Raw genomic sequence first — 21,803 nt, 5'->3', positions numbered from 1 at the left:
AGGAGAAAGTTCTGAGCCGTCCAGGATTTAATGTCCGGGTTAGAAAACATGAAAAAAACTCCTGCCGTTTTTTTTTTTTCTTTTTTCAAAATAGCACGGCCACAACAAACAGAGCGAGTTCTAAATAACACCACAGAACAATATCAAACACTACATCTATAACTATAAGGCACAGGTCTAACACAGCTACTAATTTCTAGCACACTCCATACCGTCTTATTTGAGAGCACTTTGGACAGCTCAGTGTGCTCGGTGTCCTTCAAGATGGCAGTTTGAAGAAGACATATAAATCGTTATTTTACACCCAGTTGTTGAGCTTTCATTATTGTGAATTAAAGCTAATGAATTAAGAGAGATATAACGATAATAAGGGACAAAGATTCTGTATAATGGACAGTTAAACATTTATAAAACCACCAGAGCAAATGCTTCATAATTAGTGTGGCATCTCTTATTAACAAGAAAAATGTATAATGTATCCAAAATACAGAATTTGTTTGGAGGCTACCTAAGCCCTGTAAAAGCCTTTGCTTTTACAGGGCTTTTGTAGAAACTAGGTTAGCTTCTGCACATAATGGCATTTAGAAAGCCACACAAGCAGCACACAGGCACAGAGAAAAGAACAATGAGTGCAGAAAAACCCATTTGCTCCAAGGAAAGTAGAATTTAGTCTCAAGCGCAGGAGGGGAGGCTGGCAGTACAAATAATTCACATCCCCGACACAGACAGCAGGACAAATAAACTGGGCAGCGCTAGCAGGGAGGTATAAAGTACAATGAGAAAGGAGGGTTTTTTGTGTGTGTATGTGTATGTGTGCGTGTGTGTGTGTGTGTGTGTCTTTTGGGGAGCAGGGTTAGCAGCAAAGCAAGAGACCTGAGACCTGCCTGCTGTCGAAGACTGGCAGACAGAGGAGCAGATGACTATGAAGGAACACCAGGACAGAACAGAAGAGACAGTCAGACTCACTGAAGACGCTCTGACCAGTTACACACACTCATACTCATACTCATACTCATACATGCTGATGATACAGGGGGTACATCTGGAGGAGGCAGATGTGTAAACAAAAGTCTGTTATGGGCCAATAGTGATATTATCTGCCAATAAGTCATAGATTACATATGTTAATAATGATGAAACAAGCCCTGACTATCTGGTGATTGTTGGAGGTTACAAAATCTAATAGGTGGTTTAATAGGGTAATAGGTGTGGCTTTACAAACAGGACACACATTTCATTATATATATATATATATATATATATATATATATATATATATATATATATATATATATATATATATATATATATATATACATATACACACACACACACACATTGGATAGGAACAAAAATTACTGTAATACAGGAGAAAAAAAAGAGAAAAGTAGTATGCAGTATTCTATATCTACTTATTTCACATGTATTATTTTAAGCACCTTTGACACAATATAAAACAACTGACTTGGTTATCATGCAAGGATCTGAAATCAAAAAGACACGTGCCTCATTAAATCAATAGTGCTCTTTGTGTACAATGAGTTCAAATTGCCTCTAAAGGATTAGAGGTCACAGAATTTAGGGTGAGTGCTGTACTGAAACATCAATGGAATGACAGAGAGGATTAGAGAAATAATGCACAACTGAATGGGATTTGTGCTTTAGAGCATATATTAGCATGAGTTTATCAATTAACTGCTGTGAAATCCTCTGTGCACAGAATCTAGAGTTAAAATGATTTGTTTAGTGTTCATAAAAACTAAACAGATCCATAAAAAAGATTTTTCCTTTTGCTGCTTGTCTGTCACATAAAAAAACTGCTGTCAATCATGTTTCATAATCATGTGCAAAACCAGCCTGGTCGACAATCCAAAAGATCCAGACAAATAGTGTTTGCCTCCTGCTGCAGAAATGTGTCTTACGCCATTTAAAGTCTTACAGACCTCATGACTACATAAAGGGGCAGCTGAGGCATCATATGAAATGTGTGACTCAAAATAATCACAATACAACCACATTGCTTCGGCTGAACACTAGGTAACTAGAAACCCTAAGTGGCAAAGTTAGCTGTAAACAGTTACAAATCACACAAACACACATGGGCAATGGTGAATATTCTTAACCATCAATTAATATGTGTATAGTACCGTATCGTGGAATGTCGGCTAGCACGTGTGATGCCGTTTCCAGCGATGGAAGACGGCAGGGTGCTTCCTCCATGGAGGTCTTCTATAGAGTGGCTCCAGGGCTTAGACTTATCCATAGCAGCCTCTGGGTTGTTCTCTGCACAGTCTCCATCAAACCTTTTGCACCGTGAAAACAAGACACAACCATTAACTTGATATTATTTAAAGCCTGACTGATAGTGGATTTATGAAGCCGGTATGGCATCATTATTATTTGACAACAATAAAATCTAAAAACAACTATCTGGGGTTAGACAAATTATTTTTTAAGGATCCCTAAAATGTGGTTACTTACTACAGGTGTAACATTTTAGCATTTAAAATAAACTTGGTTTGAAATGTGACAGTAACCATAAAATATTTGACACGGAAACAAGCTTACACTGTTTGGATAAATCCTGCTACGTTAGCTAGCAAAAGGCCCTTCCTTGACAGTCATAAAAGTAACTTACCAGCAACCAACGGCTAAGCTAAACAGCCTAGCTAAGACAACTAACTAGCTAACCAGCAAATAAACACCGAGGTTAAACCAAACAAGCCTCATCAGTTAGCAGGTCACTAAGCCACTAAGCATACACTGCTGTCTATAACATCAGCAGCTAACATAATTAAATATAAATGATTTTTTTTAAATACAGATATCTGTTTTAAGATAAGTCAACATCCCATATATACACTGTATCTATATTTGTTATGCACTTGTATTAATGAGTGCTGGCAGAAGTGAAAATGTACTCAATTCCAAAACTAAACGCTATCATTTCAGGTTTTTGGTTTAGACATGATGCAAAATGTCTCATGTTTTGTTGTACTTGGTAGAAACCTTGGAAAGAGCTGGTAGTTACAGCATACCTGCTATGATCTATTTCAGTTTTTAGACTGGTCGTTTCCATGACTTGTATATGCTGATGCGGTGGTGGTACTGAGGGTAAACACAATTTTACGGCTAACCATTCATAATGTGGACAGACCATAATAACATATGGTGAAGTGGGGAGGGTGAATTAAAAATGTAACTGCGTGGCTCTTTGGCCCCTGAACATGGACCTTGTGACTGACTAATATTCACACCATCATTCTATGAATAGAAGCCTATGGTTGGTGTAATACACAGTGCCAATGTGTCAGCAATGGGCCCTGAGTGACTCAGTGTTTCTGACAACCAGGCAGCAGCAGTGGTGGTGGTGGAGATGCATCAGCGGCTGTGCAGAATAGCAGCATTGTGTTGGTTGTCAGTTCTGCATATAGAACATAGTGATATACAGAGAAAGAGCTGGTAGTGACTTACGTGACGGCATACTGTGCAAAAGAAAGATACTCCACCAGCACGTCCAGGCCTTTGTTCTCTTCATTTAAGAATTCTCTCACCCACCTGAAGATAGACAGAAACAAGTTTAACTCAACAAATGTTTACCAGCACACAGACTCCTATAAAATTATTTGGGTCATTTCTAGAAAGAACACACACAGAACATATAATAGATCAGCAGTTAGAACAAGAACCAGCTTTCATAATATTGGTAGTTTATGAGTTTAATCGGTTTCAACAAAAACTCATCTCCTTTGGGATAATCACAGCTACAGAACTCATTCTCTGAGTCTTCTTTTGTCTCTTATCCGGAAAGAAACATCACCAGATGCTTATATTTAATGGGTAGCGCACGTCTTTACATTTTTCTGACCTGACCTTGGTATGCAGATGTTTTCAGATTATTCACCCTCCCTCAATTTATCCCTCCCTTTGCCAAGAAGAATTGTAATGACCCGTTTGACAGACTTCAAAGCTTCCTGGCTCAAAGCAGCAAACATATCCCCCATGCATGTGTTTGCAAGCACAGGCATCCACACACACACACACACACACACACACACACACACACACACACACACACACACACACACACACACACACACACACACACACACAAACACACAAACACACAAAACACACACACAACACACACACACACACACACACACACACACCATTCTCACCTTCCTTACAGGCACTTAAGTGGGCCACCCTTTCAGCATTTGGCATGCTTTCATTTTTTTTATTCTGCACAGAAAAGCCAAGCTTTCCACAGGTAAAGCTCCTGCTACCTTTGGTCTGTGCTGCTCTCCCATATTTATAAGCAGTGTGAGCTGAATCACATGGCCTGATTACTCAGTTATTAGAAAAATGTGCACGGCATAAACATAATGACACACAGCCAGGCTTTTGAGCAGTACTGCTGATGAAGATGCAAGACTAAACTGCTTTAAAAGTCCAATAGCTGCTTCTTTATTTGCTCCCCTGTGGTGTAACTATATGGGAGCGAGTAAGGCTAACGAGAGAGTTCAGGAAAGCAGTGCCTGGTGGGGCCCGTCGTGTTTCAAAAAAGGGCTTGTCTGGCCACATGGTAATCATTACCACAGGACACTAACTAACAATCCTCCCATTCACCACATGTTGTTGACCACTGAGCAACATGTGAGGAGCAGGCAGGCAGGGAGCCGGGGTTACCATCAGCAGTGCTTGTACAGGGACAATCTATCCATTATACACAGCCTACACAACAGATATATTTCTCTGTTTCACCTCTGAAAAGAAACAGTAATTATTCACTGTCTGAGTGGGGGACATCTTGCCCCCTCGCCATCCCCCTCCCCGACCGTACTCTCAATCTCTCTCCCTGTCCCTCTGCCATTATGGTAATGCTTTGTCTAATCTAGATTAGGTAGATTATTTATGTAATCTGGTTTACCAACATAAGGTCTCTATTAATCCATGTAAACAAATGCCTCAACTGGTTTGCCAGACAGACCTCATTTCTGGCTGTGGTTGAAGTTTATTTTGGTTTGAAGTGTGTATCTCTGGATCAGCGCTCTTGTGGTTGCCTCTTCCGGTCCAAGACAGGGTCTCCATGTCTCCTGTGACTGCCCACATCAACATCCCTCCCAACTGCTAGCCCTCATTACATAAAATTTAATAATTTTCTATCTGTCCCCATGCTGTATCTGTATTTTTTTTTTTTAAAGCTTGCCTGGATAAATGAGGCCCCTGGATCTTACAGATCCCAGAATGCATTAAGGCCTAATTAGTGATGCTGAGTAATCCATCACAGTCTTTAACTATCAGGGTCTCTAATCACAGAGACAGGCCCTATGATCTATAGCCAGACAAAACACAGACATTGTGTGCAGTTCATTGAGATATTGATCTTTCCTTTACGATGACTGTACAACACTGAATCAATATCCGCTCAATATCATTCTCTCATTAGTAGCATCTACAAGAACGCCTCTTCAGGATGGCAGACTGAAACACTGATGTAAGAATGAAGAAAAATGTGTTTTCCTTCCAAAGGCTGTTCACGTGTCAGCTGCTCCAAACAATCAATCGATTAATCTTGTCTCCATCGCCACATGGCTTTCTGTGTAATATTAGGCTGGAGCACTGAGATGAATGGGGGAAGGTGGTGGTTAGTGTCAACATCTATGTCTCCGGGTGTCTGGAATGTCAAATTTTCCCCCCTGTATCTAATATAATCAGGTCTGGGACATTCAACACTACACAAGCGTCACACAATCCTGCAGTGACTTACCCTATATGATTGGTCCGTAACGAAATTTCCAGTTCTCTCAGGACTTGGGTGGACTCCTGAACTCTCCGTCTGAATTTCTGAGGAAGGAAAGAAGGGGGGTGAGTTAATATTTTATTGTACCACCAGAACTGTAAATTATCAAGTGGTAGCGCAGCAATGTTTTGGCTGGAGAAAACTTTTTCTGACTGAAAGGTCAGACAAACAGACATAGACCACAGTGACATTTAAAATGTGAACGCAGGCAAGCGGTGTACTAATATACGAAATAAAAGTTGTTTTGAGGGTTGTTTTCATAAGATTTTGAAGTGGGCCTTTAACTTGCCAGTAACCATTCAACAAGCTAGCAGAGAAGGCGAGCTGACTCATTGGAAACTGTGAATGTGGAGTAGTTCCAGTTATCTTGTTTGCTCACATTGGTTCTTTATATAGCAGTAATCCCCCCTGCACGTGATATAATCAAGTAACCTAATTGGTTACCTCACAAGCCCTACCAGCACACGCAGCAGTTACACAAACACACACATTCTCTGTTCGGTTACTGTGGTTACCGCTATAAGAGTTTAAGTGTGTGAGCGACTTGCATTGAAGGTATGATCTGCCAGTAAATTAAATAGAAACAACAGAACAGAGAACATGAGGGGGCTCCTCTTTGATTTCAGCCTCTGATAAGAGGTGATCTGCAAGACCCAACAAAGGCCCTTCAGGCTGTTACACAACCGCAGCAACGAGACAAGCAAAGTGAATGGCCGGTGGTGATCAAACAGGAGGGGGCCATCCCTGATGATAGGGAGTGAAACTGTTGTATCAGAGAGGAGAGTTATTACACCTCCGCCAGTTTTCAGTTCTGTTTGTCTGTGTGTTTGTTGGTTTGTTTGAATATCAGCAGGATCATGGAAATAATACTGGCCTGATTTTCATGCACCTTTGTGGAAGGGTGTAGCATGGTCGAAGGAAGAACCCATTACATTTTGGAGTGGATCAGAATCACAGGGCGGATACACTTTCGTTAACATTGCGAGATATGGCGTTTGTGATGCATTCATGTGGTGTCGGAATAATCGGAAAAATGAGTGCCAGACTAAGAGTCACACTGCATTAACATTGTGTGAGATGGCGGAGGTCTGCTCTCTCCTAGTACCCTTCCAGTTTTCATATAAATTTTGTTTTAACAACTTCTATTCCCATGCCAATTAAACAAATCAACGGTCATATATTTTTTTTATGGGTAAATATAACAATAAAGAGAAGAGTTATTTATTCATCATTTATTATTTTATTTATTGAAATGTTTAACTGTCTTTTACAGTGTAAAACATTATACAGTCCCAGGATTATCAAAACATTTTTAAATTTGAAATAATAAAGCTGAAACGATGAGTCGATTAATCAATTAATTGATAAACTAAAAAGTATTCAAATAATTCGATGAACTAATTTATTCCTAGTCAGGAATAGGTTATGAGTTTTGTACTTTTGTACTGACAAAACAACTGACATTTAATAGACCAAGCGATTAATTTGACAAATAATTGTCAGATCTAATTGCAAACTGCAGCTCTAATCACGACCTCCCTGTCAAACATTTCCATTAATATTAGCAAGGTTTTTGATTTTGGTCAAAGTAGAAGAGAAGAGAAGAGAAGAGAAAGGAAGAGAAGAGAAGAGAAGAGAAGAGAAGAGAAGAGAAGAGAAGAGAAGAGAAGAGAAGAGAAGAGAAGAGAAGAGAAGAGAACCCAGTATCCACCCAGAGTTGGAGGGCCTGGTCACTTTCCATGATGCGTTTGTATCAGGGAGGAAACAGAGCTCAGCCCTGTGTTAACCTATTATTAACATCCACCGAGAAGAGAGCTGTTCCCATAGCTAGGGTCTCTCTCTCTCTAGTCTGTGTCTTTGGGCTCGGGCGGTGTGTTTGGCACATGAGGAGATGAGAAACAGAGTGTTTTTATTAGGGAGGAGCCCTTTGTGTGTTTGTGTGGAAAGCAGAGCATTTTTAGGGGTACTGCGCAGGCTCCCAGAGGCCACCCCCTCCTTCTTCTTCTCCCACCAAACACCCTACAGTCCACACTTAAGTACTACCAGCTGCAACACAGAGAGAGCAGGAAGAGAGAGAGGAGCAGACAGTGGGGGAAGAGGGTGAAGACGGCAGACAGAAAGAAGAAGAAGAAGAAGAAGAAGAAGAAGAAGAAGAAGAAGAAGAAGAAGAAGAAGAAGAAGAAGAAGAAGAAAGAAGAAGAAGAAGAAGAGACAGGGAAGGAGCAATGAAAGGGGAAAGTGAGAGCAGAAAGACAGCACCAAGAGTGTGGACGGGGAGATTTTTGGGGAGTGTGATCTCAGGAGGGGTCATCCTGGAAACAAATCAATGGCAGATACATTCTTGGGGACTAGTTGGACTGGAGCTCTTCCTCCTTGGCTGCCTATTGGCTGGGAGCTGCCCAGAGGAATGCACCGGAGCCTGCCTATGGAAAGCAAAGGCAATGACCTCCAGCTCTCTCACAGTGGCACAAAGTGGCAATTGTTGTGAGGTTGAAGAAAAGGGGGATGGAGCAGGAATGTAGAAAGAAGCCCATAACTCTTTTCCTCCGTGCTCTCTTGAGTTGGTCTCTCTCTCGTTCTCTGTCCATCTCTTTCTCCCCCTCTATCTTCTCTCCATTATTCAGTCTTCATCTTTCCCTCCCTCTCCATTGCCCTTCTCACTTTACTCTCATGCAATTCCTGTTTCCTTGTCTGCTTCACGTCTTTGATTAATGTGAGGAATAGGCCAAAATCCCACGTGTCTCAGCCCATGAGAATAAACATTAAAAACAAGATGATAAATAAACAAAAAGATGCTTGGGCATGTCTCTCAAAGTTTCCCCATCTAGAGTAGTTTAACACAGACCAAACAACAGTTAGTCATGCAGCCACAGATGAGTTTAATCAAAAAGAGAGAGGGTAGACAAACAAACATTAGTAAATGTTATCTAGTCGGTCTGAAATCCTTCAGCCATGACTATGTTAAGTGTTTACACCCAGAGAGTTTTAAACATGGTCACCATCTCCTTTGAGGAAGAGTTTGATGTTGTGGAAAATGTGCTTATTTGTTTTTTTCCAAAAGTTAGTTGAGAAGATTGATTACCACTCAATATGAAACCACAATCATGAGATGGTTAGCTTAGCAAGACTGAAAACAGGAGTAAACAGTTGGTTTTGTCCAGGGGTAGGGGTAAATATAAATATATATATATATATATATATATATATATATATATATATATATAATTAATTTTGGCAAAGCCTGGGAACTGGCTGATTGTTTCATGGAGCCCCTCCTCTTACTCCCTTCTGCTCCCTTTCAAGCAGCCAAGGAAACAGATGACATAAGGCCATATTTATCATGTAGCTAAGACACTTCTGATATCTCCTGTTAGCTCTTGCCAGGCTGCAAAGAAAAGTCAATGCAGCAATTAGCAAACTATATCCCATTCTTTGACTGTCAATACTATTATTCTCTTCTCTGCCTTGGGGTAACTCTTATTGTGTTTTTTCCCCGTGGCTCTTCCTCAGAGAGGTCAGAGCATGCTGTCAGCCACAGAACAGCGCCACAGGGGACTGGTAAGGATTCAGTGTCTAGCTTAATGACACTTCAGCTGGGCAGAGGTTTCTCAAACCTGGGCGTTCCACATAAACAACTGTCTCCTTTCTCACTAAGTCACACTGTTGACTGTTAACTTAAGTTCCCAAGCTGTCCTGTCTGCTCCAGAAGCAATGCATGAAATCTTTCCTCAGCTGTAAGGACATCCTGGACAAGAGATAGAGGGTCAGAGGGGAAGGAAAAGCTGCGGCAGTGGAACAGGATAGCATGTTAGCGAGGGCACTCACCTTCCGTGTGACTGCTGGGTCTAGATAACTCCTCAGCTTTTGGAGGTACGTGTGAGGCGGGTTTTTCACTTGGAATCGCTCCTGTCAAAAAAAAACAAAAAAACAACAACAAAAGAGCGAGATGAGCAAAAGGAAAACAAGATGAGAGAAAGACGAGAATGACACAGAGAGAGGGAGTTAAACATTTGAAAACAATATTAGTAGTAATAATATTATATATTATGTAAATTACTCTCAATTAACACCATTATTATGAATTTGGCTTTCATTTCAAGAAGTTCTGTAGTTTTTTATGATATTTTGTCCATTCAATGTGGCCACACATAACGTAAAAAGAAAAATCCCACCCTCACAAGTCTGAACACATTGCCAGTTTAAGGTAAACTGTTAAGCCATCAGATTGAAACTGAACAGGCTTCAAGTTACAGTCATCATGAGTCATCCTTTAATTGATGGGAATCCTAGATGGGAACCCGCTTTACTTTAAGAAAACAAAAAAAGATTCCTGTCTGCTACGGTGGACATGACAAGCCTCTGTATGAGGTAGATCGGACTGGAGATAAGCATTTTTAGAAAACTCACTTCTGGGCCCATTCAAGGGTAACTGTGTTGCACTGCAAGAATGACTCGTGTGGACACGTTACTATAACTGTAATGTTCGTTAGAGGAGAGGTTTGGCACAAGACAACAACATGAATTGTCGTTGTTATTTCCATTCTTTTATCAGTAAAATATTCAATTCAAATGTTCATTTCTGTATCAACAGTTTTGAGTAGCTGACAGACAGTGATGAACCCCTCAGATGTGACTGTTAAGGTCTTTCAGCCATGCGGTCATAAATGATCTTGCTGTTAGTTAGTTAGTTAGTTAGTTTTAATGTCCTATAGAGCATAACCTGCCTGGGGATTGTCCCCAGACGTGTGTGGCTGTGTGCGTACATGTCTTAACTTCACAGCCGGGAACAGGTTTTAGGTCAAATCCCCTCACGATTGTGCTCTAAATATAAATACAAGAGATTAATGCTGGATTTGAATCAGTGAGTTGAGCGGGAAACAGTATTTGGATCAGGCTGAGCGCCACACCACAGCAGCATGAATGGTTCGGTTTAGTGATTTACCACACTACACTGCACCAGAGAGTGTGAGACTGGAGAGCATGCCATTGAGGAAATGTATTCTTCGTGTCATGTCGGCAAAGACGCTTAAGACATATTATGACTTGAGCAATTAGCTAGAACAACTGAAGTTTGTCTCGGTTATATCATCCATTTTTCAATGCATACCAGAGTATGCAATGATCTCAGATGTACATCTATAAGGATCTAAGTACAGTAGGAAGTCACACATTCATTAAACTCAAGGAGTGCTTTTACATCAACATAGCAGGAGTTAGCTCTATGGTTTTCTGACTCAATGCATACGTACTTTCTAATTAAAAAAATATAATAATAATATATAAAATTCTATTTGGTGATTCAAATAACAGAGTTCCCCGTAGTGTTTTATAGTGGAGGTGAACCTCCTAATGTGAAACAAAGACCACCTTCATCATCACCTGACATCAAACAAAAGGCACAGAGTCAACCATGGCAATTTGGCAGGTTTTTTTCCTTTCTTCTTCTAATCTGGGATGTCCTATTCTGCTCTGGTTCCTTGTCTCTGTTCACTTCATCGTCTATTTTGGACAGACCCCAGTGTGCCATAACTGGAAACTGAGCCCTGAATCTCTGCAGGGGTGGGTGAAAATTTCCCCCAGAGCACATGTGTGCAATTTGTTGGAAAAAAAATATTTTACCAATGACAATCCTAATTATACACAAAAAAGTGCTATGACACTTATAATCGTTTGGTGCAACCATTTTCCAACAATCTATTAATGTCTACATTCTACATGAGTTAAAAATGTTCATTTCTTAGAAGGCCTTTTGTCATTTAAAGACCATGGCCACCAAAGGGTGTATGGGTTTGCCAGTTGAGAAAAAGGAAATGTACAGTATTTGTAAGGTGTTCCCTCTGTATACTATATACACAAGGAATGACCACTAACAGAAGTCCAGCACAACAGCACCACATAAATACATCTTAAAAATAAAAAACTTTTCTCTGACAGACAAATTCATAAAAGATAGAATTAACTACAAGGCTTTTGTATTAGATTCCATAGCGTAAAGGTGTTCACATCATTGTGCTGCTCTCTGTATACAGATACTGAGATCAGATTAAATCTCTGGGCTATGCTGCATTATCAGCAACATCACATTCATCACCGCCAGTGTGTCTGTCTCACAAAAACAGGAAAGACGACAGTGGCGTCAGGAAAGAGAGCTCGCAGACAGACGGCTTAACCCTATTTGAGCGTTTCTTTGCTAAAGAATTATCTGCAAGTCTGCAAAGTAATTCATTTGTTGACAAGTGCTGTACATATCCTGTTGCATGTAAAGAAATGTGAGGAATGGAGGGATATAAATACATGAAGCAAGAGACTATATCATAGAGAACACACGTCTGTTTTTTAGGAAGACATAAACGGATTCCAACATGCTATTTGGCCGTTAAAGAGTTTGTCTGGGGGAGCTGGTTTGAATTCAATTTCAGAGGTAAGGTACACGTCCCCCTCTGCACCTGAGAAGTTGCGCAGAGACTCAGCAGGGGGTAATCCGCTTACAAGCAGTTGTTTGCCATTCGCTGTGTATAGACATGTTTAGGGTGCTTTAGAGCAGTGGTTCCCAACCTGGGGTCCGGGCACCCCCAGGGGGGCGCAAGTCTTTATCTGGTTTGAGGTTGAGGTAAAAAAAAAAAATATTTGCACATGTTAAACAAATTATGATAATACACTAGAATATATAATGTATACAGAAGTCTGTATAAAAACTATATATTTTGTTGTATCCTCGTTTTTCCTGCTGCCACGGCATCACTATTTTATGAACAAAACATGGCAGAGAAACAGCTTTTCTTAGACATGAGTAGGGGGGGGCGCCAAGGAAAAAAGGTTGGGAACCACTGCTTTAGAGTACACATAAAGACCTATCAATATGAAGTTCTGTAGAAAACACTTGAGTTGGTTGGAAAAAGCCAAAGGATTACAAACTTTCTGAGAAGTCTCAGGATATGACAGTGATGATTTCATCAAATCCCTTTCTTTGTTTTAACCTCGTGTTCACATCAAGAGCATCCTTCATATTTCATAAATCCCTGTAATTGCCCGAAAATGTTTTAATATTTCAACCTCTGGCTGCGCTTGTGTTTTTCAAAGGGGATGTACCTGTCATCTCTGCCTCCCTCCATCATTGCCATGATTACACAAATAGATTAGCTTTGACAAATAAAGTACTTTCCTCCCTGTGCTGTCGTGGAAATAGGCTTGTTGGGAAAACAAGAGAGAAATATAGATGTTCAGCATATTCCTGTATGTCTGAATGTTAAAACAATAGGAAATCGACTAGCAAATGATTAACAATGCTATGTAGTTACGAAACTTCACACCTACAGTAGATACAGGTCATTTAACATGGATATCAGTGATTCACGTGGACACACTTAGGGTATTTGCATTTTGTTCTCTTTCAGTAAGTGAGAAAGTAACAAGAAACCAAGATGCTTGTCATCAAAATCACTGGGAAATGTTTTTGGGAACTGCTTTACTGGCAATAAAAGGGAAACCAACTATTATCGCTTCAGGTCTGACAGGGGAACATAGAGTCCACTCCGAAATGAAAGAGGATCTGTGACTGCCGGTCAGCAGCCTGGTGGGCTCTCTTTGGCACTGTTCCCTTCAGGGTCAGTGGCTATCAATACAGTTTGAGTGGGTGGTGGTTTTGATATTGTCTCTGTTTTTATTCTCTGCTCAGAGAGGCAGAAAAACTCTCTCGCAAGAGAGTTGCAGGCTGAGTGGAGCACTCAGACCATAGATCACTGCACAACGTGCACCCTCTGTTATTTCCTACACGCAGCGCTGACGCCAATAACCGACTAAGATCTTTAACTGGCTAACTGATGTGCGCCACTTAACCCACTTGACCAGGACAGCCAGGTCAGTGTGTAAAGGATAAAGACAATGCAATGGAGCATGAGTGCTGTGGTCACGACACACAGTGGGACAGACCTTCTCCAGGATTACATATTCAGTAGATAGGCGAGATGGTACATACAGGATAGTTTTGTTTAATTGTATCGAAGGCTGATTGATTAGTTGATGAGTGAAATAACTCCTGTACCTCAGCTAAATAATTTCAATAATTCTTCTCCCGAGTATGGTAATTATGCAGCCATGGTGCATTAAGTGTGACTTTTACAGCACTACATGGCACCATAATCATACAGACAAGTGACTGATGCCCACCTGATCACAGATGAGTTCCCACTTCTTCTCGTTGTCATACTGCCGCAACAGTCGCGCTTTGTCTGGAGGAAGATTCATCGAGTTCTGAAAGAGAGAGAAAGGTCAGAGTTAATTGGATGTGGGTAATGAAACAGCATCAGTCACATGAGTCTGGTAAAAAATGACAACTCAGATTAAATATAAACAATGGAGCTCATACACAGGAGGGAAAGGTATGCGAGATAATTGTCTGTTGTCATTATTCGTGAGATGCATGTTTTTTTTTTTCCATGCTTTGTTACCCGGTGTAAAGAGAGATGAACTTTCACATTTTTTCAGGAGCATTACACACAATTTACACTCACAATATCTGGTTATTTACCACATTCAAGCAGCCATATTTTACAGTTTGAGAACCAAGCAATGGCACTTAAGAGCCTAAACTGATGCAGGTCTGCAAGTCATTGTTTTCAGTCCCTCTACTTTGGTCATTATCTTCCCACTCAACATTGTAATAAGTAGATGAAAAAAGACTTAAATATTAGCCAAAGTGTGGTGTGATGGTGATGCTAGGGAAAGGTCACACGGTCACCTAAATTAATTTAATTAATTTCTTCCTCTCTGGAACAAGAATTTACAAAGCAAATCTCATTCTGCCAAACTGTCCATTAGTTTTCAAGTTAATGTATGTTGATCACAAAGTAACCAACATATGCTCTAACCTCATCCTTGGCTGGGGTAATCAAGAAACAAGACTAAACCCAGCTGCTTTCTATCCCTTTCAGACTTCTTGTGTTCATTTCCCGACAGTCCGTGATTGAAACCTACAACTACTCCTGGCTAAAACATCTTACCTAAATATTTTCCATTTCCTACAACGCAGTTACCAAATATAAGGCAAACTGAAAGCCACTAATGAGACAATCCCAAAATAACTGCAGACAGAGGAAATCTTACAACACAGCTGGGAAAAGGAGGTCTCTCCTATGAGTTGGGTTGTGACACAGAGGCAGAGAGGAGACATCTAAGCTCTTCTGTCTCAGTCAACGCTTTAAATTTGACAACCAGGCGACCGAGCTTGACCCTGACATACTGCATCAAACAAATCCAGCAGCCGCTTAACGCCCATCAATTGACCAGACATCCTAAGAGAGTGCATGGAGAGTGAATAAGAGTGTGAGCAAGTAAGTGAAAGTGATAAACTAGTCAGAGGTTTGTCAGTGCTGTACTTTTTCTTCCTTTTCTCATTCCCCTAATTGCATTAACTACTATATTCCTATTGCATGTAGTTCAGAGTGATTTCCTGAGAATTGTGTGGGGTTCAGGACAAATCTAATCTGACCCATGTGTCTGAAAATAAGCCACAATCATCCCAAAAGTGTTACACAATTCCTTTCTTTATCCTGTATGACTCACCCCACCCTCATGCGAGTTAAAAAAAAGGTTGAAACAATTAACCAGCACTTAAATCGTACCACCTACAGTATGGAGAGCACAGAACATGCAAATACGTCAGCAAGAAAATGGAAATAAAACGTGTGGCCCAGCTGGAGATTGGTTCGCCAATAAACTGTTCTCTTACGGACCAAAAAAAATCCAGAGAGAAATTTTTTTATTTTTATTTATTAAAATAAAAAATAAAAAATGTATATATATATATATATATATATATATATATATATATATATATATATATATATATATATATATATATATATATATATATATATCGTATAGGCGTGTGCTCCTCTAAGAGCCTTTGCAGCCAAAAGCTGTCAAGTCAAGGCTGCGAACGACGTATTTCATCTACCTCCTTCATCTGCAGTTTTCAGAAAAGACATTACACGTGTTTCAGTGAGAATGTTTCCACTGCTAAGGGTTGAAAAAAGGGGGGAAATGTGGCCATCAGGCACCACTCAGCTTGGGGTTCTTTTCCTCTCCACATCGATGGGCTGGATCATCTATAAGTGTGTGTTCAGCGCTCAGCCTCCACTTTTCCTCCACTGGATTTCCCAGCAGAGCTCGGAGGGGGAGAGCAATATATTGGGAGCCAGCCTATTTCCATGAGCGAGTAATACCAGGATAGAGTCTGACACTGATCGAGTGGTCTGATCCCAAATATGCTTTGGAGTTTAAAAACTATTTTCATTTTTCATATTGTTGTTATTATAGTATGGCTCGGCTATTGATCTATACAATCATCCATTTTAATTTTTTTAAAAGACTGCATTTGTACAAGAAAATCAATGCAGAGAGAGCTGCTCGGGAGGGCAAGTACAGAACTTGTACACATCGTTTTATCTTACTAATGAGAGGAAGACTAATGTAAAGACAAACAACAACAGATTTATACAAATGACTTAACTGATAACAGAAAAAGAGAAGCCAAACGATTTAGAGTTAAGCAGTTTATAGACTTTTATGCTAACTGATAGTCAAAATGTTCATTATATTACGTTCCGTCTTTAACTATGGCATGTTTGCTTTTCTAAATAGTCACTGATGAAGCTCAATAGATTTCCTCCACAGGTGTGCCAATAAACCTGCAAATTTAATTGAAATCCCAACATAAGAGCACAATTTGCTTTCAATATTTATTAATGCCTTAAGATGTTTTATTGGGTACAAACACAGGGTGTTGCCCGTCCAGTCTCCTCCATGAGAGCAAGCAGGAAATTACATTAGTATTCAGCAGATGCTGCCAGCCGGCTGATTGCTGCTGTGCTGGCTGCAGGGAGTTGGGAGACGGAGAGGCTCCATTGACTCAGTCTGGCCGCTAACCAGATGACTATAGTTTGTACCCACTTTCTTTCCCTGAACACGTTAAAATACAATTTGACACCTGACTAGACCGTCCCATAAAATGACAAAAAGCCAATAACAGTCTCCTATATTACACAGAAAAGTAAAAACAGGCAGTTGCATTTTGTGGAAAGCAAGCTCAAATTAAAAAGGAGAGTAAATCATTAAGTTATTTCTAGACTTCTGTCTTGTTATGTCTGGATATTGGAGAAGTGTTTAGGTTTGTGGAAATGGTGTAGGTGCTGGATATAGGTGCTGTGCTCCTGCAGACTGGGTGGGTGGTTTGCTGAGTCGCTGTAGGCTTCCTGCTTGGTGTGGCTCCAACTAAAGCAAAGAACCACTTCTCTTCATTTCATCCAAATGCTAATGAGCTGTGACAGGCACTCAGCTCGCTGGGGTCAGGTTGCCCTAAGTCTACAACCACACTATTACTGTGTGTCTGTATGTGTGTACAGTATGATCCTGGTATTAATGGGGTGATGTTGAGGCGGGTGTGGCAGCTTTTCACGAACACCTGATGGCAGACCATCCTGGCAAATATACACGCACCTAAATTTTACGCATGGACGAATTGTGCAAAATCCTAAATTATCACTTTGTTCGACCACAGCAAGTATCAGTGTCAGTCGGGAAAACAAGCAGATTTGATATGAACTATGATAAAGTATAAGAAACTCTCTTCAGACAGCAACAAAATGAAGATGACAACGGGGAAATCATGGAATTTACTGTGTGCAGGATGACCGACCCTCTTTCATTGAAATGTGGGGTTTCAGTGCTTCAACATCTCTAGCCTCTCTTCACGCTGCCAATCTGACATTTCATCTCCAGAGCAGCTGTCCCACATCTGTACTGCTGGTGAGTGCATTTACTTTGAAACTCCTGGGAAAAGCTAAAGCTGTGAGTTTTAGCTTAAACACAAATCCTATGTCAGACTCTAAACCACTCCAGGCTAGAGTTTTGGGGCTCTCTACAATGCATGCCATCTTACAAAACAATGCAAAACTAACATTTATAGAAAGCCATATCTTAAGCAAAGTGCACATAAATTGCTTACTAACACTTAAGTACATGTATACTAAAAATCAACAATGTTTATCGGTTTAATGGTGTAGTATTCTATCAGAAATAAATAATACATTATTCCTTTTGCCAGTTTGCCACAGTATTTCTAGCCTTTTTGGTTACAGTGTGCAAAAGTCCTGCTGAGTAAAGGAGAGCAACACAACTAATTACAAAGACACCAAGCCAAAGAAAGTGCTGTATATCCTAAAATGGCATGGATAATAAACCTTAACCTTTTGGATCAAACGCCATATTCATTATTACTGCAAACAATGCACCAGGCATGTGGTGTGTGTGTGTGTGTGTGTGTGTGTGTGTGTGTGTGTGTGTGTGTGTGTGTGTGTGTGTGTGTGTGTGTGTGTGTGTGTGTGTGTGTGTGTGTGTGTGTGTGTGTGTGTGTGTGTGTGTGCCATTTCTGTGTTCCACATATATCTTGGCTAGGGGTGGGAATCACCAGATGCCTCACGATACGATATCATTGCGATACTTATGTCACAATACAATATTATTGCGATTTTAAAGATATTGCAATATTCTGCGATATATTGTAATTTATTACCTTTTATCCAACTTCAAATTTTTCCCAATTTCAAATTATGTCCCCAAAAGAAAACTTTGTCAACATCTGTTTTTCTAAAAAGATACATTTCTGTGTTTGTTCATCTCACTTCAATTTTATTGCTGCAAAATGGTATTGTCAAGCAGACAAACTGACCAACACATATATAATAAAAGATCGATACTTGCCGTCTGCGTATCGATACAGTATTGCCACGGAAAATATTGCGATACTATGCTGTATCGATTTTTTCCCCCACCCCTAATCTTGGCAAAATTATGCATTAAGAAAAGACAGGATGAGACTCAGCATTTAATGCACTATGCTCACTGACATGATGTAAGGTCAGTCACAAACAATTATCCAAAAAGCACCACTCATGCTACAGTTAGGCTAACAATTGTATGTACAGTATACTATGTGTCTTGACGCAAATAAAAGGCAATCAAACCAAAAGCCTGAACAGCAGTAAATCCTTTAACACAAACTGCCTCTCTGCCCAGTTACACACAGTGACGTTTCCTTGGACGTAAACTACAATAAACTGTTACACACTACTCAAAAACATGATTCTTAGGTTACACAGGAGCTGAAAAAGAACATAATGGTTTATTGCAATAACACAGCCTGGACAACAGTGTGGACTGTTAAAGTGTAACTCTCGCCAAAATGCATCCTAGGGTATTTTTGTGAATGTACGTGAGTCAAACTTTAGTTTAAAAGCATATTTAGCACCGAATCGCCACTTTTAAGATTCATCGTATTCTCGTTTTTGGGTCAAATGGCCTTTTCAATGGGAGAGCTAGGGGCACTCAAAATAGCCATTTTCGAAATACTAACAAGACTCGACACAACATGAAACTTTGCTTCAAGTATCACCAGGAGCTCTACACCTTAACGCAAGCATTGACAACATTCTTTGTGTACACAGATTTACTAAAAAGAAAGTTTTTGAGCAACTCATCGCCGCTACCACCTCGGCAGTCAAAACGAGTCGATATGCGAATGCGAATGAACAGACTCCATATGAGGCTCCTTTTTCAACTACAAGGTCAATATTGTTTTTCAATAACGACAAAACAACGACTTATCCGTGCATTTATATGGAACTAAGCTTTAGGAGCTTTCCGTCTTTACTCTCCTCCCTGTTACGTTGCATTCGGAAATTGATTGTTTTTGACTGATAAAATGGCTGCGGCCAGAAACAACAAGAGCTACTGTGAGTTGTTCAAAACCTCTCTTTTTAGTAAACTCTGGGTTCACAAACAATGTTGTCAATCCTTGCGTTAAGGTGTAGAGCCCCTGGTGATACTTGGGAGCATAGTTTCATGTTGTGTTGAGCCTTCTTAGTGTTTTGAAAATAGCTATTTTGAGGCTAGCATAAAAGTGCCCCTATCACTCCCATTCAAAAGGCCATTTGACCGAAAAACGAAAATACGGTTAATCTTAAAAGTGGCGCTTCCATCCTAAATATGATTTTAAACAAAAGTTTGACTCAGTTACATTCACAAAAAGACCCTAGGTTGCATTTTGGCCATAGTTACGCTTTAAGGTTTGGCAGGTTGACAAGATCCCGGGTCAGAGTGGTCATCCTCTGCGATGAGGCTGCAAACGCCTGTGATCAGCTCTCACCACACCATGGTGCAGCTATGAAACACTGGATCCAGTCCAAAACGTTTGACAATCAGAAGCTCAACTTTAACAGCTGCTACTGATGTCACAAAGGTCAATGTTAAACTCGCATCAGGCCACAAGGTTTAGAAAAAGGGGCAGAACTTATTAGTGCCCATGTATCCTATCATTAAGCAACTTGAGTCATAAAAAGAGTAAAAATAGGCAGCTGGCTCAAAGCCCACCAAGCACCCACTATCTTCCAGGAGGTCTGCAGAGCCACGGCCTTCACAGCACAGCTGGCTACAAAAGCAAACACACAGCCCACATCAAGGGCCGGCTTTAGTTCCTATTGCCGTGAAAAGATCAAGACTATGTTAACAAATCCGAGAAGCTATCCATTTGAATGGCGGCGAGTCTCAAATGGAATATTCTACAAGTATAGGTTTGCAAACAGGATGATCTTTGGGGTTATCCTTTTCATGTTTTGCAGACAGTGTGTACACTTGTTGTAAGGAAATTCATCAGAAGACCATACCGAACATGTTTAACATATGTGTAAAGTACTTTACCAACAGGAATAAAACTGTGGTACAATAGACAAAGTGGACTGTTACAATTGTTCCACATGATGGCTTTCACATCATTACTTCGCTCTTGAGGAAAGTTGTCTGTAAAAGCTCTTGAACATAAAAGCAATTTTGATTTGAGTGCACTCAACAGAAGAGGAAAATAAAAATGCAGAAAGAATTTGTTTTGCTTGTTTTTTTAACATATAAAGCAAACTCAAAAAAATGGAGGTGAAAGTGATGAGTCAAGTCAATTGGCTCCCTAAACAGGCCCATGCTTCACTGTGTTAACTTTCTCTAATGCAAATAGTATACACATTAACAAGAGACAGAAACAGACAAAAGTGTGCAGTGAAGTGCCTCTCAGGCACCTCTCAGATATCTTTTAGAGCAAGGATTGATTTGGCCTTGGGGAGTTGGGCTGCAATAAGACACGCCCAAGCTCTCCTCTTTCTTCCAGCTCTACCTTTCCCCCGCTAATGCACCACAACCAGAAGAACTCCAGTCTTTGAGACAAAGCCAGTAGAACTAGCAATATTTGATCCAAATCATCAAAACCGTTTTCTCAGCTATATGCAATAAGACACAAGGCAAAATCAAACTAATGGCCTCAACAGATCGCATCTCTTCCTGTTGAAACACCCAGTTTGCATAATTCAAACCAATATTCCAACCTCTGATTTATTAGTTCTTAAAAACCCCTTGCTGTCTTTTTAAATGAGCATTACAGACACTGCACTACATGCCACAACAAGAAAACCTCTGACTGCATCAGTTATTGATGAGTAGTCATAACAAATACTTTCATATTGCTCAATACTGCGGAAATGACTGGATGGATGCTGTACTGTTCTCTCCCAATGCTTACTTCATCAGTCACCGGGGTGTATGTTTTGAAAGGCATTTACATAGTTATAAAGTTAGCGCTGCAGGCTACTCTGAGTTTTAAAACACAGGTGTACCAATACGTGACAGACTGCACAACTGCATTACATACATTTCAGTTATTTCTCTTCTCGTTTACCCTGGCGGGAAGTGGAGGAGCCCTGCAGCGCAGATATATAAGAATCAAAATCATTTTCAAGGTGGAGGTAGTGAGCGATGATACCTACATAAGGGAAAGAGGAGTAGGGCGGCCCTGAGGCATGTGCTATCCAAACCGAGCTGTCCTCCCCTCATTAGCGCAGCGTGGATCTGTAATCCTTGGCGTTCTTTTAGGGCACAGGTGTCCCCTGTCTGTCCTCAG

General features: G+C 40.4%; 1 protein-coding gene across 24 annotated transcripts in view; it reads right to left on the bottom strand.

Moving 5' to 3' along the window:
- The window catches only part of fmnl2a (formin-like 2a), a 50,382-nt gene that overhangs the window by 16,878 nt on the left and 11,701 nt on the right, over nt 1–21,803 (bottom strand). For 14 of the 24 annotated variants that reach the window (XM_039817496.1, XM_039817509.1, XM_039817503.1 and 11 more), the window contains exons 2-9: nt 13,973–14,056; nt 9,632–9,712; nt 5,774–5,850; nt 3,475–3,558; nt 2,148–2,303; nt 1,440–1,484; nt 885–920; nt 213–257 (exon numbers count right to left, since the gene is read on the bottom strand). In XM_039817496.1, the coding sequence (XP_039673430.1) occupies nt 213–257; nt 885–920; nt 1,440–1,484; nt 2,148–2,303; nt 3,475–3,558; nt 5,774–5,850; nt 9,632–9,712; nt 13,973–14,056 (608 nt within the window). Of the gene's footprint in view, nt 1–212; nt 258–873; nt 921–1,439; nt 1,485–2,147; nt 2,304–3,474; nt 3,559–5,773; nt 5,851–9,631; nt 9,713–13,972; nt 14,057–21,803 lie in introns of those variants that run through there. The other 10 variants (XM_039817520.1, XM_039817519.1, XM_039817517.1 and 7 more) reach the window with 5 other exon arrangements.

This window comes from Perca fluviatilis, chromosome 12, assembly GCF_010015445.1.
Source record: "Perca fluviatilis chromosome 12, GENO_Pfluv_1.0, whole genome shotgun sequence".
Taxonomy (NCBI): domain Eukaryota; kingdom Metazoa; phylum Chordata; class Actinopteri; order Perciformes; family Percidae; genus Perca; species Perca fluviatilis.
This window is presented reverse-complemented; position numbering and strand designations above follow the sequence as displayed.